General features: G+C 39.5%; 1 protein-coding gene across 6 annotated transcripts in view; it reads left to right on the plus strand.

Annotated features, from left to right (window-relative positions):
* Nucleotides 1-19184, plus strand: part of Usp6nl (USP6 N-terminal like) — a 130960-nt gene that overhangs the window by 82620 nt on the left and 29156 nt on the right. For 5 of the 6 annotated variants that reach the window (XM_060372623.1, XM_060372622.1, XM_060372625.1 and 2 more), the window contains 3 exons: nt 2204-2243; nt 11112-11192; nt 16746-16853. In XM_060372623.1, the coding sequence (XP_060228606.1) occupies nt 2204-2243; nt 11112-11192; nt 16746-16853 (229 nt within the window). The remainder of the gene's footprint in view (nt 1-2203; nt 2244-11111; nt 11193-16745; nt 16854-19184) is intronic. The other variant, XM_060372627.1, reaches the window with a different exon arrangement.

Consider the following 19184-nt stretch of genomic DNA (forward strand, 5'->3'; position numbering starts at 1 on the left):
GTGTGCACACAGCACGTTCTTTGGGGAAGTTTTAGGTGTAAGATAGAAGAGCACCCAGTCTTGCTCTGTCATCCATCTGTGAGGTCTGAAGACTATTCAGGCCTTAGAATTTCTGTGTTTCTGAGAACTGCATTCTTGGCCTCTATCTTTTTTCTGTGTACACTCCAGCAATAGCTGTCATTTAAATATGCTGGGTTGTGTTGTAGTGGGCATTTTTGTGTTAGGCTAAGTGACTAAATAAAAATGTTGATTTTCATATCTATGAAAAGAGGGATTTGGGGTTTCTCTCAATTCTCTTTTGGGTCCACTTTTGTCAATTCCATTGCTATGGCTAAATGGTTCATCTAAGGACTCTTTAGAGAAGCAAAGAATGACAAAGAAAATGCTAGGCTCTTGAATAATAACATGTCATGTTCTTTAAGAGTGGTGACACTTGATCTCAAGAGTACACAGAAGCAAGAATATACACGTATTGTTGCCAAAACATTCATACCATTGAGAAAGCTGCCAAAATCAGTCTTGTTTATATGCAATGCTTTATTACTGACAGTTAATAGAAGAGTCCCAGGATATTTTAACATTTGAAGTAATAGCATACATGAACCACAGAAATGGCTTTGTTCTTTTTTAATTAAAAAAAGAAATACTATTAAAGTTTTGACAGCAGAGTTTTCTTTATTTTGCAGATTAAAAATGGTATTTTCCTTTTAATTCACAAGTCCATTGAAAGCTAATATTTTCAGAAGCATTTTATTTTATTTTTGTTTGGTTGGTTTTTCTTTTTTTAAGGTTTATTTATTTATCATTTATACAGTATTCTGTATATTCTGCCTGCATGCCAGAAGGGGCACCAGATCTCATTATAGATGGTTGCAAGCCACCATGTGGCTGCTGGGAATTGAACTCAGGACCTTTTGAAGAACTACCAGTGCTCTTAACCACTGAGCCATCTCTCCAGCCCCAAGGAGCATTTTAAAACTGGGCATTAAAAACACACATTACAACATTGCTAAATTTCCAATTCGATCCCATAAAACACTGACAGCAGACTGCCTTTTCCTTGTGAATACTTAGGAGTGTAGTAAGTACAGAAAAGAGCACCAGCCTTAAAAGCACTTCTTTACCCTTTCTTAGACAACCAGGCTGGCCTTGGAAGCTGACAGCTGTTTCAGTCCTCACAGAATACTGATCTACTCCAAGGTCTGGCCAAAGGTCAACCCTAGATGTTTCTCAAGCCACCAAGCCTGATTTTTTCCTATTGCTATAGGTTTCTCGTTGGATCTTGGGACTTGCAGTTAGATGAGGCTGACTGGCCAGTGAGCCCCAGAATCTGTCTCTGCCTTCCCAGTGAGTGCCACCGTGCCTTTGTGTGTGTGTGTGTGCAGTTGCTAAGCATTGAACTCAGGAACTCAACTGAACCAGCTCTCCTGGTCTCCCAATTCTCATTTTACCTTTTTATTTCAAGACAGGGTCTGACTAAGTTGTTCAGGCAGGCTTTGAACTCACTGATACCCAGGCAGTTTTTGAGTTTGATACTTTTCTTCTACTTAGTCTCTTAATTAGTTGGTATTTCAGTCCTCTTCCGCCAGGTTTGGCTCCAGTTTTTTTAATTTATGATAATTTTATACAGTAATTTTATTTTAGGCAATAGTTGTATCCAAGAGTGAAGGTGATGGTCTAGGGCACAGGGTGTCAGAATGACGTAAGTGCCAAGGCCAAATCTAGCTTGGGTTTGTACAAGTTCTATGGATCTTAGTGTATCTGTCATTTGTGAGCATTATCACAATATCACACGAGAGTCCAAGTCTCACAAGTAGTTGTGAGAAAGAGTATGTGATTCACAAACCCTAAAACATTTACTGTTTATTGTGGTGGGAGCTGCTGAACCTTGGTCTAGGGCAGTGTTCTCCAACAGAACTTTCTGCCATGCTAGAAATGTTCAATATGGCCGCTTCTGGCTACATGACTGGCTAATGAGACAGACTTTAAAGTGCTCACTAGGAGAGTGACTACAGTGTTCGAAGTTGAGGGATGTTGTGTTCATAGACAAGATATTTTCTGTTCATTTAGGTGAAATGGAAGCATGAAACATGCATCTCTTGTAGTGACAGATATTTCATATGATACATGCCTGTAGGATACAGTCGGTAAAAGTCTGCTCTGACTCAACCATTTCATGTGTGTATGTTGTTATTCTCTGCAGTGAGGAGGAGCTCCCATGTCATAATGCAGCTGCGGACCGGGTAAGTGAGGTTCTTTGTTTATCTGTGGTTACTGATGAGTTGTCTTGAGAGGAATAGAATCTGCTTTTGTGATTTTTGAGTGCTGTATTATATGCTGCTGGCATTGTTAGCATATGATCATAATTGTATCACTCTTAAGAAGTAATTACAATAAATGTGCAATGAGTTTAGGAGGGGTTATGAGATTTCTATCTTTCTTGAAAAGAAAGGAAAAGGTCAGCATTCTAAAATGCTCAGCCCCCACTTCAGGCTTTACAGACAGCCTGTCTGGAAGGAATTTTCTCTTTTCCATTTATCCATCTACCTATCATCCATCCATCTATCCATCCATCCATCCATACATACATACATACATCCATATCGTGGATGTTTGTGTGTCATAAATGTTTTTTGTTTGGTTTATCTTTTTCTTTCTCATTTTTTGTTAGTTCTTTGAAAAGTCCACACTGTGTTTTGATCATTTCTTCCTCCCATCCTTCTTCCCTACCCACTCAGCTTTGTGTCCTTTTTGTTTTTAAACCCATCAAGTACCGTTTTTGCTGCCCTTGGATACTCTTGGATGTGTGGCCTTTACTGCAAGGTGGTCAGCCCTTAAAGAAAACTGTCTCCCTCTTCCAACAGCTCTCAGCTACCAGTAGCTTCTTAGCCAGCAGCTGGGTGTGGCTTCTTGCCACCTCTTTTTCCATGCTGGGACTTTGTCTGCTTGACCTATGAAGATCTTATGCATGCTGTCACAATTGCTGTGAGCGCATGTGTACAACTGCCCTGCTGTGTTAGCAAACAGTTTCTTTGTGATCATTGGTGGAGAGGATGGTGGTATTGATATTCCATTTAGGGAACCATCTCCTGTGCTCTACACCTTGAACAGTTGTGACTCTCTGTAGTATTTACCTTCCGCTGTATAAAGAAACCTCTGATGAGGCTGGACAGCTATACTAATGTAAGGGAAGAGCATTAGGAGTAAAGCATCCTAAGTGATCCTCATGTTCCTCTGGACAGTAAAGCGCCACTTTAGACAGTAGTCCTGAGAAAATAACTATCCATGAGAGTTTATCCAACTCCCCACAAGTAATGACTAAAGCAGTGCAGGTACCTGCTTTAGCATTTAAGGACTCAAGTGACATAGAAGTCAGCTTTTCTCAAACATTTCTTCACTCCTTTTAGAAAGGAACTCCTTCTATGTCCAGGTGTACATGAGAGGTAGGGATTGAAAGAGTCAATTTCTCAGAATCTCCTTACTCCTTCCATTTTTTTTTTCCAAAATGAATTACAGAATGGAAATGAAGGTATTTTGTTTGTGTGTATTCTACTGGGAAAGGGGTCTGAGCTTCAGACAATGCAGGTGAAATTGCAATTATAATTAAAAAAAATTCTAGGAAAATTTCTTAGAGCAAATTTTTCTGGAAATCAAAACTATCGCAAAACCTTAGGAAGTAAAGAGAATTGTTCTTTGGCATATAAGAACACCACCTCCTGTCGGTGAAAGACCCCTGGGTTCTCTGGCAACATCATTGCCTAGGAGCTTTGACAGAGGACTTTTGACAGCTATGTCTAACAAAAGGGCGCCCTGCCCTGGACTGGCTACTGCTTAGAATTCCAGGACTGAGGAGAGCATCTTTTCTGTCTGTGACTAGAGGAAAGTCACTTGAGACCAGAGCTGGGAGATGGTTGGCCCTCAGGGCCTTTAGTGTTGCTGAAACGAGGTGTAAGCTGGTGGGCAGGAAGGCAGGTTCTGTGCCTGAGAAGGAGTGCCTGAGAAGAAAGTGAATGAGAAGGAAGATGTGGTGATGACGGCCATCTTGTGAGTTTTTCCGTAGGCGAACTGTATCAGGCTGTTTTAAGTGGATTTGTTCCTGCCTATGACAGTCACTTCTTGTGCTTTACCAATCATCTGACCCTCTGATAATCACCACAGGATTTCCTATCCTACCCCCATCTTCCCATCTTCAGCTCAAATGTTATTGTAACCATTACAGATCTCTACTTCATAGTAGTTTCACTTGTCCCTCCCCGCTTTCCTGCCTCCTCCTCTTCCCTTCTTTCCTTAGGGCCACACTCCAGATTTTGAATTTTGATCTTTTCCTTGGCCTAGAAATACTGGTCCTCAGATCAGCCTGTAGACAAATGACCCCATCACAGTGAGCAGGAGCTCCTTCTTTTGGACTTCAGTCCATGTCTTCTGGGTTGTCTCTGACTCCCTTCAGACCCTCATCTTATCCCAGCCAATGCTAGGAGCTCTGCCTTCAGGGGTACTCGGACTTGTTGGCTGTCATCTCTACTTCTGTTCCTCTGTACTCTCTTCTGGAGCTTCTTGTCTTCTTACCTCTTTCCTGGAAGTCCTTGTCCTTTTCTCTCAGTCTTACCTGTCCAACAAACAATTAGAATGATCTTGTTAAAACAAGTTAAGAGCATGTCACTTTCTGATCAGAGCCTCACTGCATCTTCCCTGTCCCATCGCTGTAAACACACTTGCTGAGAATAGTCCTCAAAGCATTGCGCAGTCTCCCTCTGCCCTTGTGCTACCTCCTTTCATTCAGCTGTTGGTGTGAGGGTGGGCCAGAGTCCCTCGTCAGGGCTTTCCTACTGGCTTCTAACCTAAAATTGGGAACTTCTCTGCTCTGGTGTTAATTATCTTCTTATTTCTGTATTGTACACGACACCATTGTATGTTAGCTATTTTGAAGATTTTTTATTTTGTCTTTCTCCCACTAGGTTGTGATCTGTATGAGCCACACTCCACCTTCTTTCTAGCATCAGATCTATTGACTAAGCTGCTGGAGTGTCCCGAATTTGAAAGATTAGGGATGAAAGAATCAGATTGTTTTGTTTTGTTGTAAACAAAGGCTAGGCTGATTTGGCAAAATAAAAATGTATTAATTTAGTATTGACTTCTCTCTCCAACTCCTCCTTCACTATTTGTAATTTTTTGGTTGAGAAAGCCTCCCTCAGACTCTTCAAGCCAGTAATTAGAAAAGTCATGAAGTGTGCCAGTAAAGAAGAAATGTAAGGCAGATTATCAGAAGGTACATGCTTGAAAATTAAGTTGGCTAATTTTTTATAAGACTGAGCTGTATCATAAGATTCTTACCCAGTGCAAGCATGCATAGAATTAATTAATTAATTAATTTCCTGTTTAAAGTCTTAATATACTAGGGAATCATTAAAATTAATCTGTGTATGCCTTAATGATTTATTTAAAATGCTGAGTGTGGTGATACACACCTTTAATCTCAGCACTTGAGAGGCAAAGGCAGATAGAACTTTATAGTTTGAGACCAGCCTAATCTTAGAGAGCTTCAGGCTATCAGGGCTACACTGTGAAATCCTCCCAATCTTAAAAAAACAAAAACAAAAAAACCACCAAAAAACAACTATTAAAATGAGAACCTATTTGTCTATTTACTTGTCAACCCATTACTGGGGTAAGAGATGGTTCTGAGGTAGTTTCTTCCTCAGAGCTTTTTCACACATTTCACTTGTTTATGGCCGCCTTTAATATTTTTTGTGAATATGCCCTTGTATGTGTGCATGCTTGCGTGTGTGTGTGTGTGTGTGTGTGTGTGTGTGTGTGTGTGTGTGGTATGTGTATTCACAGCACACATGTGGAAGTTGGTTCTCTCCTTGCAACAGGTAGATACTGGGGATTGAAGTTGGGTTTGGCAACAGTTGGCTCAAACTCTACCTGTTAAGTTATTTCACCAGGTCCATGGTCCGATATATATCACATGTACATACATGTACTTAGACTCATGCAAAGTAGTCTGAGTAGAAACTAGCATTCTATAGTATCTGCCTATACATAGTGGCTAAGCTCTATCATTTCTAGACAAGTAATAACAGTTTTTCTGTAGTTTTTTCACTGAGTTAGATCAAGAGAAATGATTGCCTTGTTGAAGTTTACCCTCTTGGTGCTTAGGAATATAGTGTCCTGATGTCTGTCTTGCCAAGTAATCATGTCTTCAGTTCTAGCTCTGCCCCTGAGTTATTTAGGAAGCCATCTCCATTTAAAATAGGGATGTAATCCTCCCTCATAAAAGGATTAATGTGGTGTTTGAAAAATGATTTGGGTTCCCCCAAACAGGCACTTAAACCAATAAACAAACACACTCATTATATTTATCCTGTAGAGAACAATATTAATAATGGATTATGTTATTTCCTTGAGCTTATTGATGTTTTTAATAAAGAGGAAAGGTTACATAAAACTATGAATTTTCATAGATAAAGCTATGTAATGCAGTGCAATTATTTTGCATAATATATAAATTATGAGAACCTTTTGTTTTTATTTTATTATATTTATTTATATGTGTACACATGTTCCTGTATGCACATATGTCACATGTAGGTCAGAGGACAGCTTACAGTGGTTGGTACTCTGCTTCCACCGTGTGAGTCCTGATGATCAAGCTCCAGTTGTCAGGCTTCATGGTGGGCCAGAGGTTTACCCCTGAGCTTTATCAGTCTCTTTTATTTCTTCTAAAAAGTCTACCTTCCTTTTACATAGCCTCGAGTCTTAATAAGTGACCATACATTCCAAAGGTTTCCTCTACTTCTTATCCTCTCCTGACCTCTGCTGGTGAGATCTAGGCATGGGCGACTCCTAGCAACTTTACGCACTTGCCCTTACTGGATGACATGGGGTGGGGGGAGCAAACTTTGTATTCCTCTCCTAGTTAACATAGTATGGAGCACCTCAGATGTTTGAGTTTCTCCCCATAAGCAAGCAGTTCCTCCAGTGGACAGGCGTTACAGACCTGTAGCCCTGTTCTCACCAGACTCCTCCCTTGCTAATGCAGATTGAGAGCCCAGATGATTTTAACCTGTGATGTATGAATCACAGGGTCATATGATGTGCTTGGGCTTCTTGCTAGAGCAGCTCACAGAACTCAGATGCTGGGCTTACTAGACCCATTTGCTAAAAACAGTCCTAACCAGGAGCACCAAATGGAGTGTGTATGCATGGAGGGAGGAGCAGAGGCTCAGGGCCTCCATGCTCTCCTCGAGTGCGACTGCCTCCTTTGTGGTTGTGTGTGAGGCCTGAATTCAATCTTCAACATCACCACAAATGCGCTCTGTCTTTCTCTTGCTTGCTCTTTCTCTCTCTCCTCTTGTGTATGCGCATGTGTGTGTGTACTTGACATACATACACATACCAAAGTACCATTTGGGAGACAAATAGAAAATTTAGTGTATAGGCTATGAAAAGATAATGATTGAATTTGAAATTTATTGGATATAAGAATGGTTTAATGATTAAGGTGGGGTTTTTTTTTTTTTTTTCTTAAAGGGCTACATCCTTGGAAATACTTAGAAATGATGTGTTTAAATCTGTGATTTTTCTAATGGGTTAGCCAGAAAACTCCCCAAAGGAAATAAATAAAATCTGGCAAAAGATTAATACTTATTAGATTTTCATGACACATGTAGAAACATATGATGTAGCTTTGTTTTAGTTTTCATGTAGGTTTGAAATATTTTTAAATGAAAATTAAGAAAAGTAAGATATTTAAAGTAAAATGTAAGCCAACAGAATCCATGTTGTATAGGCTCCTCATATCAGCAGTTCTGCCTTCTGTCACACTTTGGAAACTATCAGCCAACATGATGGAATGACACTCTTCAGTGTGCTATGTATGGGAATTGCTATAATTTCTTCTGGCTGTTTCTCTACTACAGTTTTGAAGCTCCTGCCTAAAGCAACAATTCATATTCATCCTCTTTGCCTCTCTACTTGGGAGCTACAGGATGCTATTAATTGTTTCACATTGCTGCCTGTCTGTCCTCCTTATAGAAACTGTTAATGTATTGATTTAAACTGATATGCTACGGTCCTTGTGGCCAAGGAGTTAATACTTTCCTCATGTGATTTGAGCATGTAGGCAGCTGGAGTACATGTGTTGAATGCATAATAATTGTAGTAGTTCTCATTCTCTAGGATGGAGAACTGAGGTAAAGAAGAATCAAGTGATTTGCCCCAAGGAAAACTGGTAGGAAGAAGCAACTCTGACTAAGCCAGTGCCATTGAGTACTGAGGGAATAGTTGAATTAGCTTGAACATGGAGGCATCTGAGAGAGGCTGCAGACATTGGACATTTAAACATAAGATATTGCCAGGTGAATGTATTAGTTGCTTTTCTCATTGCTTTCACAAAAGCAACTCAAAGAAAGGGTATAGTCCATCAAGGCAGGGAGTCATGGTGGCAGGGGTGTGAAACATCTGGTCACGTGGCATCCACAGGAAGCAGAGGTGAATCCTGGGCCTCGGGTCACTTTTATGTCGAGAATTAGACCCCAGCCAACCTCAATTAACCCATTCTAGAAATTTCCTCTGCGTTATACTCTCTATGTGATTGTATATCCTGTCAAGTTGACTGTAAGTATCAGCCATCACAGATGGCAAGGAAAAGCACTACAAGCAGACAAATGGCAGACCTTGGTCAGAGTCATGGAAATAGATTATGTGTTTGGAATAGCCAGCAATTCAGGACAGGCAGATTTGAGTTGAAACTGTCAAAATCTCAGGTAGAAATCCTGTTACACTGTTGTATTCTACTTTTATTTTGGTGTAAATGAATCTATGACCGACTGATGATCTGTAGCCTGTTTTTCTAGGGCACTTAAGTTCACAGTTGTCATATATGGTTTCAGTTATTTATTTAAAATACTTTGTAGAATAGTCAGCTTTAGTATATTTGGTAAGAAAATAGCTTTAAGCTATCAATTACTGACTAGTATGGAGAGGGTTACTTTGATGTGCATTCAAGTCTGGTATAGTTGAAATGATAGTATTGCAGAGTCAGAACGTAAGCTCAAGTAATATATAAGTTTAAAGTCCCACACTAGGAGATAAAAATATACCTTATACATATAAGATATACATATAATTTCTTATATGTGTAGAAGAAAGAAATTATGCTTAGTGGTTCTTAAAATAGCATGTATATGTCTAATTCTTTTAGGATGCATACCATTTAAATTAATCTAATCTATGACAAACATTAATATACAAAATGTATGTTAAGAAAAGGATAACTACTTCCTAAAGTGGTATATTGGTAATTCATAGTAGTGAGAGTGAAAGTTAGCAAGAGCCTCTGGGTCCCACAGGGCTGCTCTGTCTAAGTGCGTGAAGCTCTTGCCCTGGCTTTGATCACTTGGGTATTTTCCTGTTGGTAGAGAAGGGGATTGTGCTTCAAACAGTCAAAGGAGGGATATAGAGTAAGAAAAACACAGCAAATGGCAACTTAGAGCAGTCTCTAGTTTTTCACAGTTTGGCCTTCTCTAAAGTCACATTTAGCAAAACATTAATTAGACTTCAGTGCCCCACTGAGTTTTAAAATTAAATGTATTTCTAGAACCATCTGTATTATTTTATCACTAATAATATAATAAAGACTATGTTTAAGCATTTTGAAAAACTGGGAACTAACGTTCTTTTTCTCACAAGTGATCAGCTTTTATTATAAAAACTCATAAAAAACTTTAAAGAGTTAGAATTACAGAATTTTATGAACATACCTAAAGGTAAATTCTATAAAAACATTCTCATTGGTGAGAATCTTTTTCCTAAATTCAGGATTTTCCTTGGGGATTTATGCTTTCAGGTCTAAAATTATTGGTGGTGGGTGTGTGCCATCTGCCAACTACTGCCTGCTTGTTTGAGGCTGGATTGAGGCCAGTCAGTAAAGAGCCATGTTTTTCATCCAGGAAATATGATTGCCTGTGTTAGAAAGAATACAGGCTGGCAGCTGGAGACAAGAGGAGTGAGTGCAGAGCACAGGGAGAGCACACCTGCCTGCTCTGAATGCCTGTGCTCTTCCTAGACTTGTCCCCTAAGCTCTTTGCCTCCTCACTGCAGACCTGCCTCAGAGACTCAGGGAGCGTACATCCTAGAGTGTAAGATAAGCCTGCAGAGCTGTTGCCTTTCCTGGGTAGTTTTCTCTTTTCATTTTTATCACATATTTCTTACATTCCTAGGCCCAAATACTCAGGGAAAAAGTATTTCTCCCCCTGGAAACACAAAAAGAAAGGAACAAAGCATTTTCTGTGGGTAACTTGCCTCAGTGCTTAGCTCTATCATGGATCTCAGTCTCGACATACAACACTCTTAACTCACCACAGCAGCCTTGTTTCTTCCTTCCTAAAACTATTTGGAACTTCTGTCAGCTCCCTAAAGTGCTGAATGGCATGAGAAACACATGTGTTCACCTGGCACCAGGTAAATTCCATAACAATCTTTGGGCTCCTTAAGTAGGCCTTTGACTGTTTTTTCATGGGACCTTGCCACTAGCCTTGTTTCATGTCAGTCCCTGCCACTGAATTGAGTCTGTCCACGCCAGCACACGAGGAACCTCAGGGTGACAACTGTGACTTATTTTTGTGTATTGTTTCTCTGCCATGGAGCTAGTTATGTATTAATCACATGGGAACTAAAGTGAACTCTTAAAAAAAAAAAATCCAACTTAGCCATCCAAAACAGTAATATGCTAGAATTTACTAAAATTAGATAAAAGAGAATTGAAGGTTGTAGTTTTTTGTTGCTTTGCAAAATACTTCAGATTTTTCTTTTAAAACATTTTTTATTATGCATAGGATTTTCGGTGATCGTCTTTAAAGTATTAGAAACTACAAACGAGCCTCCTCGCTGTCTTCTTACTCACATGAAGTGTTATGTATGATTCATAATGTCAGCTTTCCACTGTGGTTGATGCTAGTCTCAGCTTATCCAACTTAGAAGCAAGTTAGCCAGGGCATTTCCTCTTTGCTGTAGTGTAATTCAAAAAACAATTTCTTTGGTTTTGTTAGGTTGTGATTTATAAGTAAAGAAGCTTCAAAAAATAACATTAGATTTGAATTTTATTTTAGCAAAAGCAACTGGAAATTGAAAGAACTCCCAAATGGCTGAAAATGCTGAAAGGATGGGAAAAATACAAGAATACTGAGAAGGTAATTTAAAATAATGTTATTTTCATCTGCGGATTTTCACTGTAAGAATTTTTCTTCAAATATTCCAATGTTTATATTCAATTTTTTTGAAATTTTAGTTTAATGAGGCATAATGTTTTATCTTAGAAATCTTCATGTTGGAAATAATAGAATCCCCAGTTGAGAGTGGTTCGCGCAGTCAGAGCTGTGCTGGGTGGTCCAGGGGTTCAGTTCCCCTTAGGTCCTCTGTGTCCCTGTGTCCTCTGCATCCACTCTGGCCTCCCTTTAGGATCAGAATCACTGCCTCCCTGCCGCAGTTGCAGGCTTCACACCCACAGTCATTTTGCTCGGGAAGAGAAAGGGTTGGCTTCTGAAGGCTTTCCTGAAAGCAGGAGCAGTGTTCTTTCCAAAAGCTTCCAGAAATCCTCATTTTGCTGTGCATTGAGTTCACACTAAGTTTTAAACCATGTAGAGGGTTGCAAGAGGGGAGCCAAACAAAAATTAAACTCAAGTCCTTTAACATCACTCACAGCCCTTGGCCGCTGAGATGGCGCAAGGTGCTTGTGCAAGCCTGGTGACCTGAGTTGGATCCCTAAAACCCACATAAATAAAGTTGTCCCTAGATGGCCATACTAATGCCATAGTAAGCTTTTCCAAGTTTAATTTTTGCTTGAAAGGCCAACACTGTGCCAACAATTTTCCTTCAAGTCAGAGCCTCAGTGTATTTATTGTGAGAAAATGCCTGCCAGTTATGGCCCCAAATCTGAACAGCCGTAAAACTGTGGGAAGTTAGTTGTTCTTTCAAGTTTTATAGCTCTCTCTGAGATCAAGCAGTTGGTGCCACTTGTCATTCAGACATCTACAGAAGTACTTTTTTGAGGTCACCGTTGTATTTGAGTGGTATAAGCTCCAGGAGGGCTTCTGGTTTCATCAGTCAGCATATGACTACAACCTGTGCCTAAGAGCTTACAGTTAATTCAGTTAGTGTTTTCTGTGCTGTCAGGAACGTTCCTCCGTGAAACTGACCTGAGTAAAATGTACAGTGATACTATCATCCAGAGAGTGCTATTGCCGTGGTTTGTGCGGTGGTAGCAGCTTCTTTCCCATCAGCACACAAGTCATAGTGAAAATGGAAGATGACATTGTGTTCATGCTTTGAAAATGGGTTTGGAATTATGCTAGCAGACCCCTGACATCTCTCATTCATGTGAGTAAACATTACACACTTAGCACAGGTAGTTCTACACATAGTTCCTCCATGTGTGGTCAGTGTTTTGGTGCTTATTTTTAAGGGATGGAGGCCTGGGGGTCTGATGGGCTAACACAGGGAAACTAGCACTACCCTAGCATATAGACAGTGCCCAGTCATAGCCGCCTATGCAAGGTTTTTAAAAGGGAAACACAATCCTATAGCAAAACATAGCTAACCTAACTTTAAAGTTTTAGGTTCTGTTTCCTAACTCTTTAAATTTTAAAAATTACATTTATTTAGTGTGTGTGTATGTATGGGCACGTGTATGTTGCATGTGCATTTTGAGGTCAACTTTCAAGAGTTAGTTCTCTTTTACCATATGAGTGTGCTGGGTTTTGAACTTAGGTTGTCAGGCTTGGCCACAGCGCCTCTACCTGATGAGTCATCTCACTGACTAGTATTTCTTTACCCTTTCCCCACGAAATTACACCTTCCATGTACACACTTGTATAAATACAAATTATTGTATGTCGAGCCTGGTGCAGTGGCACACACCTGTCATTCCAACACTCAGGGAGGCAGAGGCAGGTGGACCTTTGTGAGTTCGAGGCCAGCCTGGTCTACAAAGCAAGTCCAGGACAGCCAAAGGTACATAAAGAAGCCCTGTCTTGAAAAACCTAAAAAGAAAATAAATTGTATGTCAACATAACAAGAAATTTGCAGAACATCAGTTCCTTGGGTTTTAATAGGTCTGACATAGAAGCAGCCTAGAATGTAAAGTAAAGCTACATAGAATATTCTGGTTTAAACTCTAGCCTGCCACTTAATGACTGTAACATGGGACAACAGTAGTGCCTGTTTTAGAGTTGTTGTGAGGGTTAATAAGCTCCCTCAGTAAATAAACCACGGGAAGTACTGCTTATTTGCCCAGGAAAGGCTGCTTTGTGGTATTGGGAAAACCAGAGCTAAATAAAGTCAAGTAAGGTTCTTTATTATAGGACTCTTCAGCCTTTACTGAGAACTGTGTCCTGCCATCAGAGGAAGCATGGTCACTGTGGAAATCTCTCAGTTATGGGATGTCTCATACAGATAATGTCATTGCTTTGTTCTTTGTGAGCATCCCACATATCCTTATTTTAAAATCACTCTTGTATTTTATTTTACACCAAAGTAAGTTCATTTTGTGTTGTTGAGTCTTTGTTTTAGCATTGGGTTTAGAGCTCAAGATATTTTTAAAAGAAATCACTTCAAAGTGGGAAATTAGGTGTGGCTTCTATGCTCTTGTTTAGTAGCACACCGCCCTCACATTGGCTTACACCTGACAGCTTCTTCGCCTGTGTGGAAAGATTGCTCAAGCAATGATGACAGGATAAATTTCTGAGCATTGCACCTACACTTTAGTGTCACATTCAGCCTAATAAGGTATCTGTAGAATTATACAGCTTTATGTTATTCTCCAGTACATATGTATCTGTTAAAGTAAGTCAATCTCTGTAAAGATGAGTACTTTTTTCTGTAAGGCTATTACTCTGGCAGCAAATCTAGCTAATGCAATTCCCATTAAGAGGTATTTTAGCAGAACTATTTCTTTGATGTATAATTTTAAAGCACTTCCCCTAACTATAGTGGCAGAATCATTTGATGATATATATGGTCCAATTTGGTATGAGAAAGAATGGAATGCACCTTCTAAAAGAATTACCACCTTCAATTCATACATTGTTTTAAATTGCACTGGTGTAAAAAGGTAACATTTTATTTTTGTTTCTTTGGAAGGGAGGGATGACTGTTTTCTCTTCATTCAGAGTCCCTGCTTACATAGTAATAATTCAGAGAGATTAAAAAATGTCTTAATACAAACATGATTCTGGTGGGGAATATTTGGAGTTTTAGAGAGCTGAACCTTTCATGAAAGCTTCCATGTTGGTCATGTTGCCCGTGTTCTCACAGCGACAGCTTTTCTCCAATGATAGGGGCTTTGTGTGTTTGCTTTTTTGTAGGTGTGAGATGCATGCTTCCATCACAGGCATCACAGGATTGTCATACAAAAAAGCTAATAATGCTGTGTTAATTGAAAGGTCAACAGATGGAAAATGTACTACTGTTTGGTCAATAAACTACTTTGATGTAATACCTAATGTTTTACAAAATTTCTAAAGCTTATATAATAATTGACAAGTGAAAGGAAAAATGTGTAGCTATAGCAAGTCAGTTATGTAAGTGGTCAAAGCATGGGCACCCCTCAGCATCTGAGGGGTCTAGTTTTAGAACCCTTGTGGATTTCACATGCCGACAATTCAACTATACATAGATGGAAAGTAAATCATGAAGATAAATAACTTGCCCAATGATATGCCTAAAATGTTACCAACTATTTAAAAGTGGGGAGAGATCCAGTAAGTAACGTGCTTGCAGCATAAAATATGAGTTCAGCATAAAATCTGACCTGAGTTCAGATTCTCAGGCTCTATGTAAAAGCCCAGTGCAGTACTATGTGCCTGTGATCTCAGCACTGGGGAGCGAAGACAGGAGAATCCCTAGGGTTTGCTGGCTAACCACTAACTAAACTGATGGCATATAGAGCACCTAGCTTTAAATGGTTTCCTGTGTATATAGAACATGCTTAGTGAGAGCTAAGGTTAGTTGGTACAATGGCTGAGGATATTGACAAGTCAGCAATTCTTTTCTTGGTCATTTTAACATTTAGCTCTGGGAGAGCCTAGTGACCGTCGGGTGGGTTTGTCCTTCCTTCCTTCCTTCCTTCCTTCCTTCCTTCCTTCCTTCCTTCCTTCCTTCCTCTCTCTCTTTTCTTTCTTTCAAATTTCTTCCTAGAGTTTTTCTACTTTTTCTCTTAATTTAACCAAGACAACTTGGTTTTTCCCCCTTAGGTATAAAGTTATAGATTGAACATTCTTCCTGTAGAACTTTTGAAATTGGAACTGCTGTAAAGCCCAAAACTTTGTTGCGCTCACATGATGCTACAAGTAGACAGTTCCACACCTGGTCTTATTGGGACAGATCACAATCACACTGAAGATCTTGTTACTAATTACTTTAAGGTGCTGGGTGTGGTGGTGTGGTGGTACATGCTTACACTCACAGTTTTGGGGAGGTACAAGTAGGTGAATCCCTGGAGCTTATTGGTAAATCAGTGTAGCCTATTTGGCAAAAACCAGACCAGTAGAGGCCTTGCTTAAAAAGGTGAAAGTACATAGTACCTGAAGAACTATGATTAACCCATTATCATTTGGCCTTTGCATGCACATGCCTAACATGTGTCTGCACACATGTACCCAATCCCTTGCAATCACACACACACATAGCCTTCTAGATTATGTGTATAAATTATGTAAAAAACAGAAGTATTTAATGCTTATACTTGGGTTTCATCTCCTAGCTACGTTATTATATATATGCAAGTGTTGCAAAGTCTAAAGAAATATGTAAAATCCCAAATTCTTCTTAAGGGCTCCTGCCATAATTTATCAGTCATTTCATTGTTTGGACATGCATTTTTAAATTTCAAAATGTTATTATGCCACATTATAATGACCTTAATAAATTTGCATATTAATTTGAATGGACTTGAAATACGTAATTAGAAGGTAGGGACATCTGTTGAGTCTTAAGATTCTTAGGCTAATTGCGATGCATAGTTCCAGGACCTCAGATGATAATGATTACTTAGATGCCTAATTTCTTTGGAAAGCAACATCTTGGGCTGGGTATGGAGCCCAGTGGTAGCAAGCATTTGCCTACCATGTATGCGGACCTGATCTTGATTCCCTACACATTTGGAGAAGGAGTAAGGAGGGCTCTTTGTCTTTCTTTGATGGAGATTTGCCAAATGCTTTTGTCTCATCAGATAGGTTTATTGACATTTAAGAAAGGGGATATATAGGGTAAGGTGGGCAGTTTAGTTAACTGAGTCTGAGATGGAGCTCCAGGGAGATGGTGTTAGAAAAGGGGTTGTACAATGCCTTTTGCACTCCACAAGGATGCTTTTGGCACAAGGCCACTTTCTGCTATTTGGCTTACCTTCGAGCTGTATGGAGGCAGGTAGTGTGTAATAAGGAAATGTGTAAGAAAGACATGTATAGTTTACCAAAGCTGATAGTTGTGCTCTTATGACTTTAAGGGCCACTTCTGTAATAGTCAGACATACCGTTTACCAAGTGTGTTTTCTTTCGGTAATTCTTTAGTTTTCCTTATGTGTTTACATCCTTTTTAGGGTCTAAAAAAACAGAAGTGATGGAATCTAATTGTATTGACTAATCAAAATACCTGAAAAAAACTGACAAATATTCACTGGACCAATGGAAGGGATGATCTAAGCTTTTGTCGTTTTGTAACCTTTTTCAGTTTCCTTTTCTTTTAACTAGTTTCATAGACGAATTTACAAAGGAATTCCACTCCAGCTCCGAGGTGAAGTTTGGGCTCTTCTTCTTGAGATCCCTAAAATGAAAGAAGAAACAAGAGACCTTTATAGTGTGAGTATCTAAACTAACTATGACTTTGAAATTAAAATCCAAAATAATCAATTCCTCATTTTGAAGGTGCTATGATATTCTCCTGTCACGTGAAATTGTATTGAGATCAAGATCCTCTGAGCTTTTGTTGCTTACTATTTTGATTTGTTAATGCCTTCTAACTCAGATTTTCAGTGAAAGTGCTGTCTGTATCATTAGACATTGATAGTGATCCACTAGTGACAGGGCATGTTCATAAGGAAAACTGACTTACACTTGATTGTTCTCTGAGCAAGGAGATTTGAATCATGTTTGAGTTTATGGGAACATACAAGCAGAACCTCATTCTCCATTTTCTAGCACCTGCCTGTCTGTGGTTGTTCAGTAGGGCTGAGTAAGGAAAAGTCTGTTCCCAAGACCTTTTGGTTTTCCATCTTATTATTTATGAATTTAAAAGTTAAACCTTTAGTTGAGTGATGAGCACTTTCCTTAAATTATGTAATGATTAAATATACCTCCTTATCATTTCAGCCATACTTTTTCTCAACCTAAGTTTATATTAACCTTTGAAAAGAATAGGAACTTTACATTTAAAATTCTTAGATCTATAGTTTTTAAAACATGTTCCTTAGAAAATAGATTTAAATAGACCGAATTACAGCAGAACACATGGGGGTGGGGGGTGGAATCAGTTTAAACCCAGCTAGTTGTAAAAGCACTTTCATGCCTTTTGATGTTTTCTTTTTCATGTATGTGCTCAGAGGAAAGACAGCAGTGTGAGAGTCACTCGATTGTGAGAATACAAGACTTAATACAGGGAGTACATCTGTGTCTCCGAGTATGAGAGCTTGAACTTCGTTTAGACTACTAATAAGATATTAAGTGTTGAGGTTAGAGCCCGTGTTCAAAGTAAAGTATGCCTAAGAGAACATATATACAACTTGAGTCTAGAACAGTGTACCCAGTAGCTCTAATCATAGTAGGTGCTCAGTAGTATCTGGTTAATGAACGAACACAGACAAGAATGAGAATACAGAGGGCTTTTATCTGTGTTCCATATTCATTTCCAGGCTGCTAGTGCCGAAAGGTGTTACCTGGTGACTAAACACCACAGCAGTCTATTCTGTCACAGTTCTAGAGGGTAGGGTTCAGAAGTTAGTGTTCCTACGGGATATGGCTGCTCCTCAGGCTGCAGGGAAGGGAGACTCATGGGCTGCCAGCTTCTGGTGGCTGCCCAGCTTCTTGGATGGTAGCCATTGGACTCAAGTTTGTTTGTTTGTTTTGGGTTTTGCTTTTGTTTGTTTGGTTGATTGGTTTGAGACAGGGTTTCTCTCTGTAGCCTTGGCTGTCCTGGACTCGCTTGGTAGACGAGGCTGGTCTCCAAATCACAGAGATCCACCTGCCTCTGCCTCCCCCAGTGCTGGGATTACAGGCGTGCACCACCACTGTACTGGCTGGACTTAAGTTTTACTGTAGTGTAGGTCCTATCTAAGCTAATGGTGTCCTCAAAGTCTGTTTCCAAGTAAGGCCACGTTCACCGGTCTGTATAGACAAAAACTTGGGCATACTTGCCAACCTAATATGTTATGTATATATTTTTCTATATAAAGTTATCCTATGACTAGTTAATGTAAGGTAGTGGTTTAGTAAACCCAGTAACAACAAGACAAATGAGAGTTAGAGCTTCTAGGCTTGGTATTCAATTCAGTACCTTCAGACACTACAAAATTACTATTAAATTCCCCTCACGATCATGTCTTCCTCTGACCACACTTTTCTTGTCCTACTTATAAAAGGGGCTGATGCTTCTGTCTACACATCACTATGAACTTCCTCATTTAATTTAGATGGAGGCTGGCATGTTAAGTACATATAGCCCCATAGAGTTTGTCACCTGAGGACGTGTGTGTCCCTTCTTGGAGCAGAGCTCTGTGTGCTGTTAAGTAGCACAGAGATAAACAGGGTGCAGTGTCCAGAACTGTTAATCTCTGTGAGATTTAGCAAAATGAAAGCCTTTTCTGACCTGAAAGGAGAAATAAAAAGAAATAGCTTTTGTTGTTCAGGAAGTCTTGTTGGACCAGAAAGTGTGGGAGGGGGAAAAAAAGAAGATTGAGTTTTCTAGGCACTTTGGAATGTACTTTCTGATTCCCTCTCTCCTTGGATCTGGTTGGTTTTAATTTGAAACATCATATTACTGTATTTTAAAAACATCTTTCCTGTGTCACCTTGAGAAGAGTTGACCTTGTTTGAATACTTTATGGGCATTGTCGGAGTGCTCTACATGAATTGTCTTACTTAATTCTTACTTAATTATAGCACCAGGCAGATTTTACTCGTGTTTTCTGTACAGTT

This window comes from Meriones unguiculatus, chromosome 19 (assembly GCF_030254825.1).
Source record: "Meriones unguiculatus strain TT.TT164.6M chromosome 19, Bangor_MerUng_6.1, whole genome shotgun sequence".
Lineage (NCBI taxonomy): Eukaryota > Metazoa > Chordata > Mammalia > Rodentia > Muridae > Meriones > Meriones unguiculatus.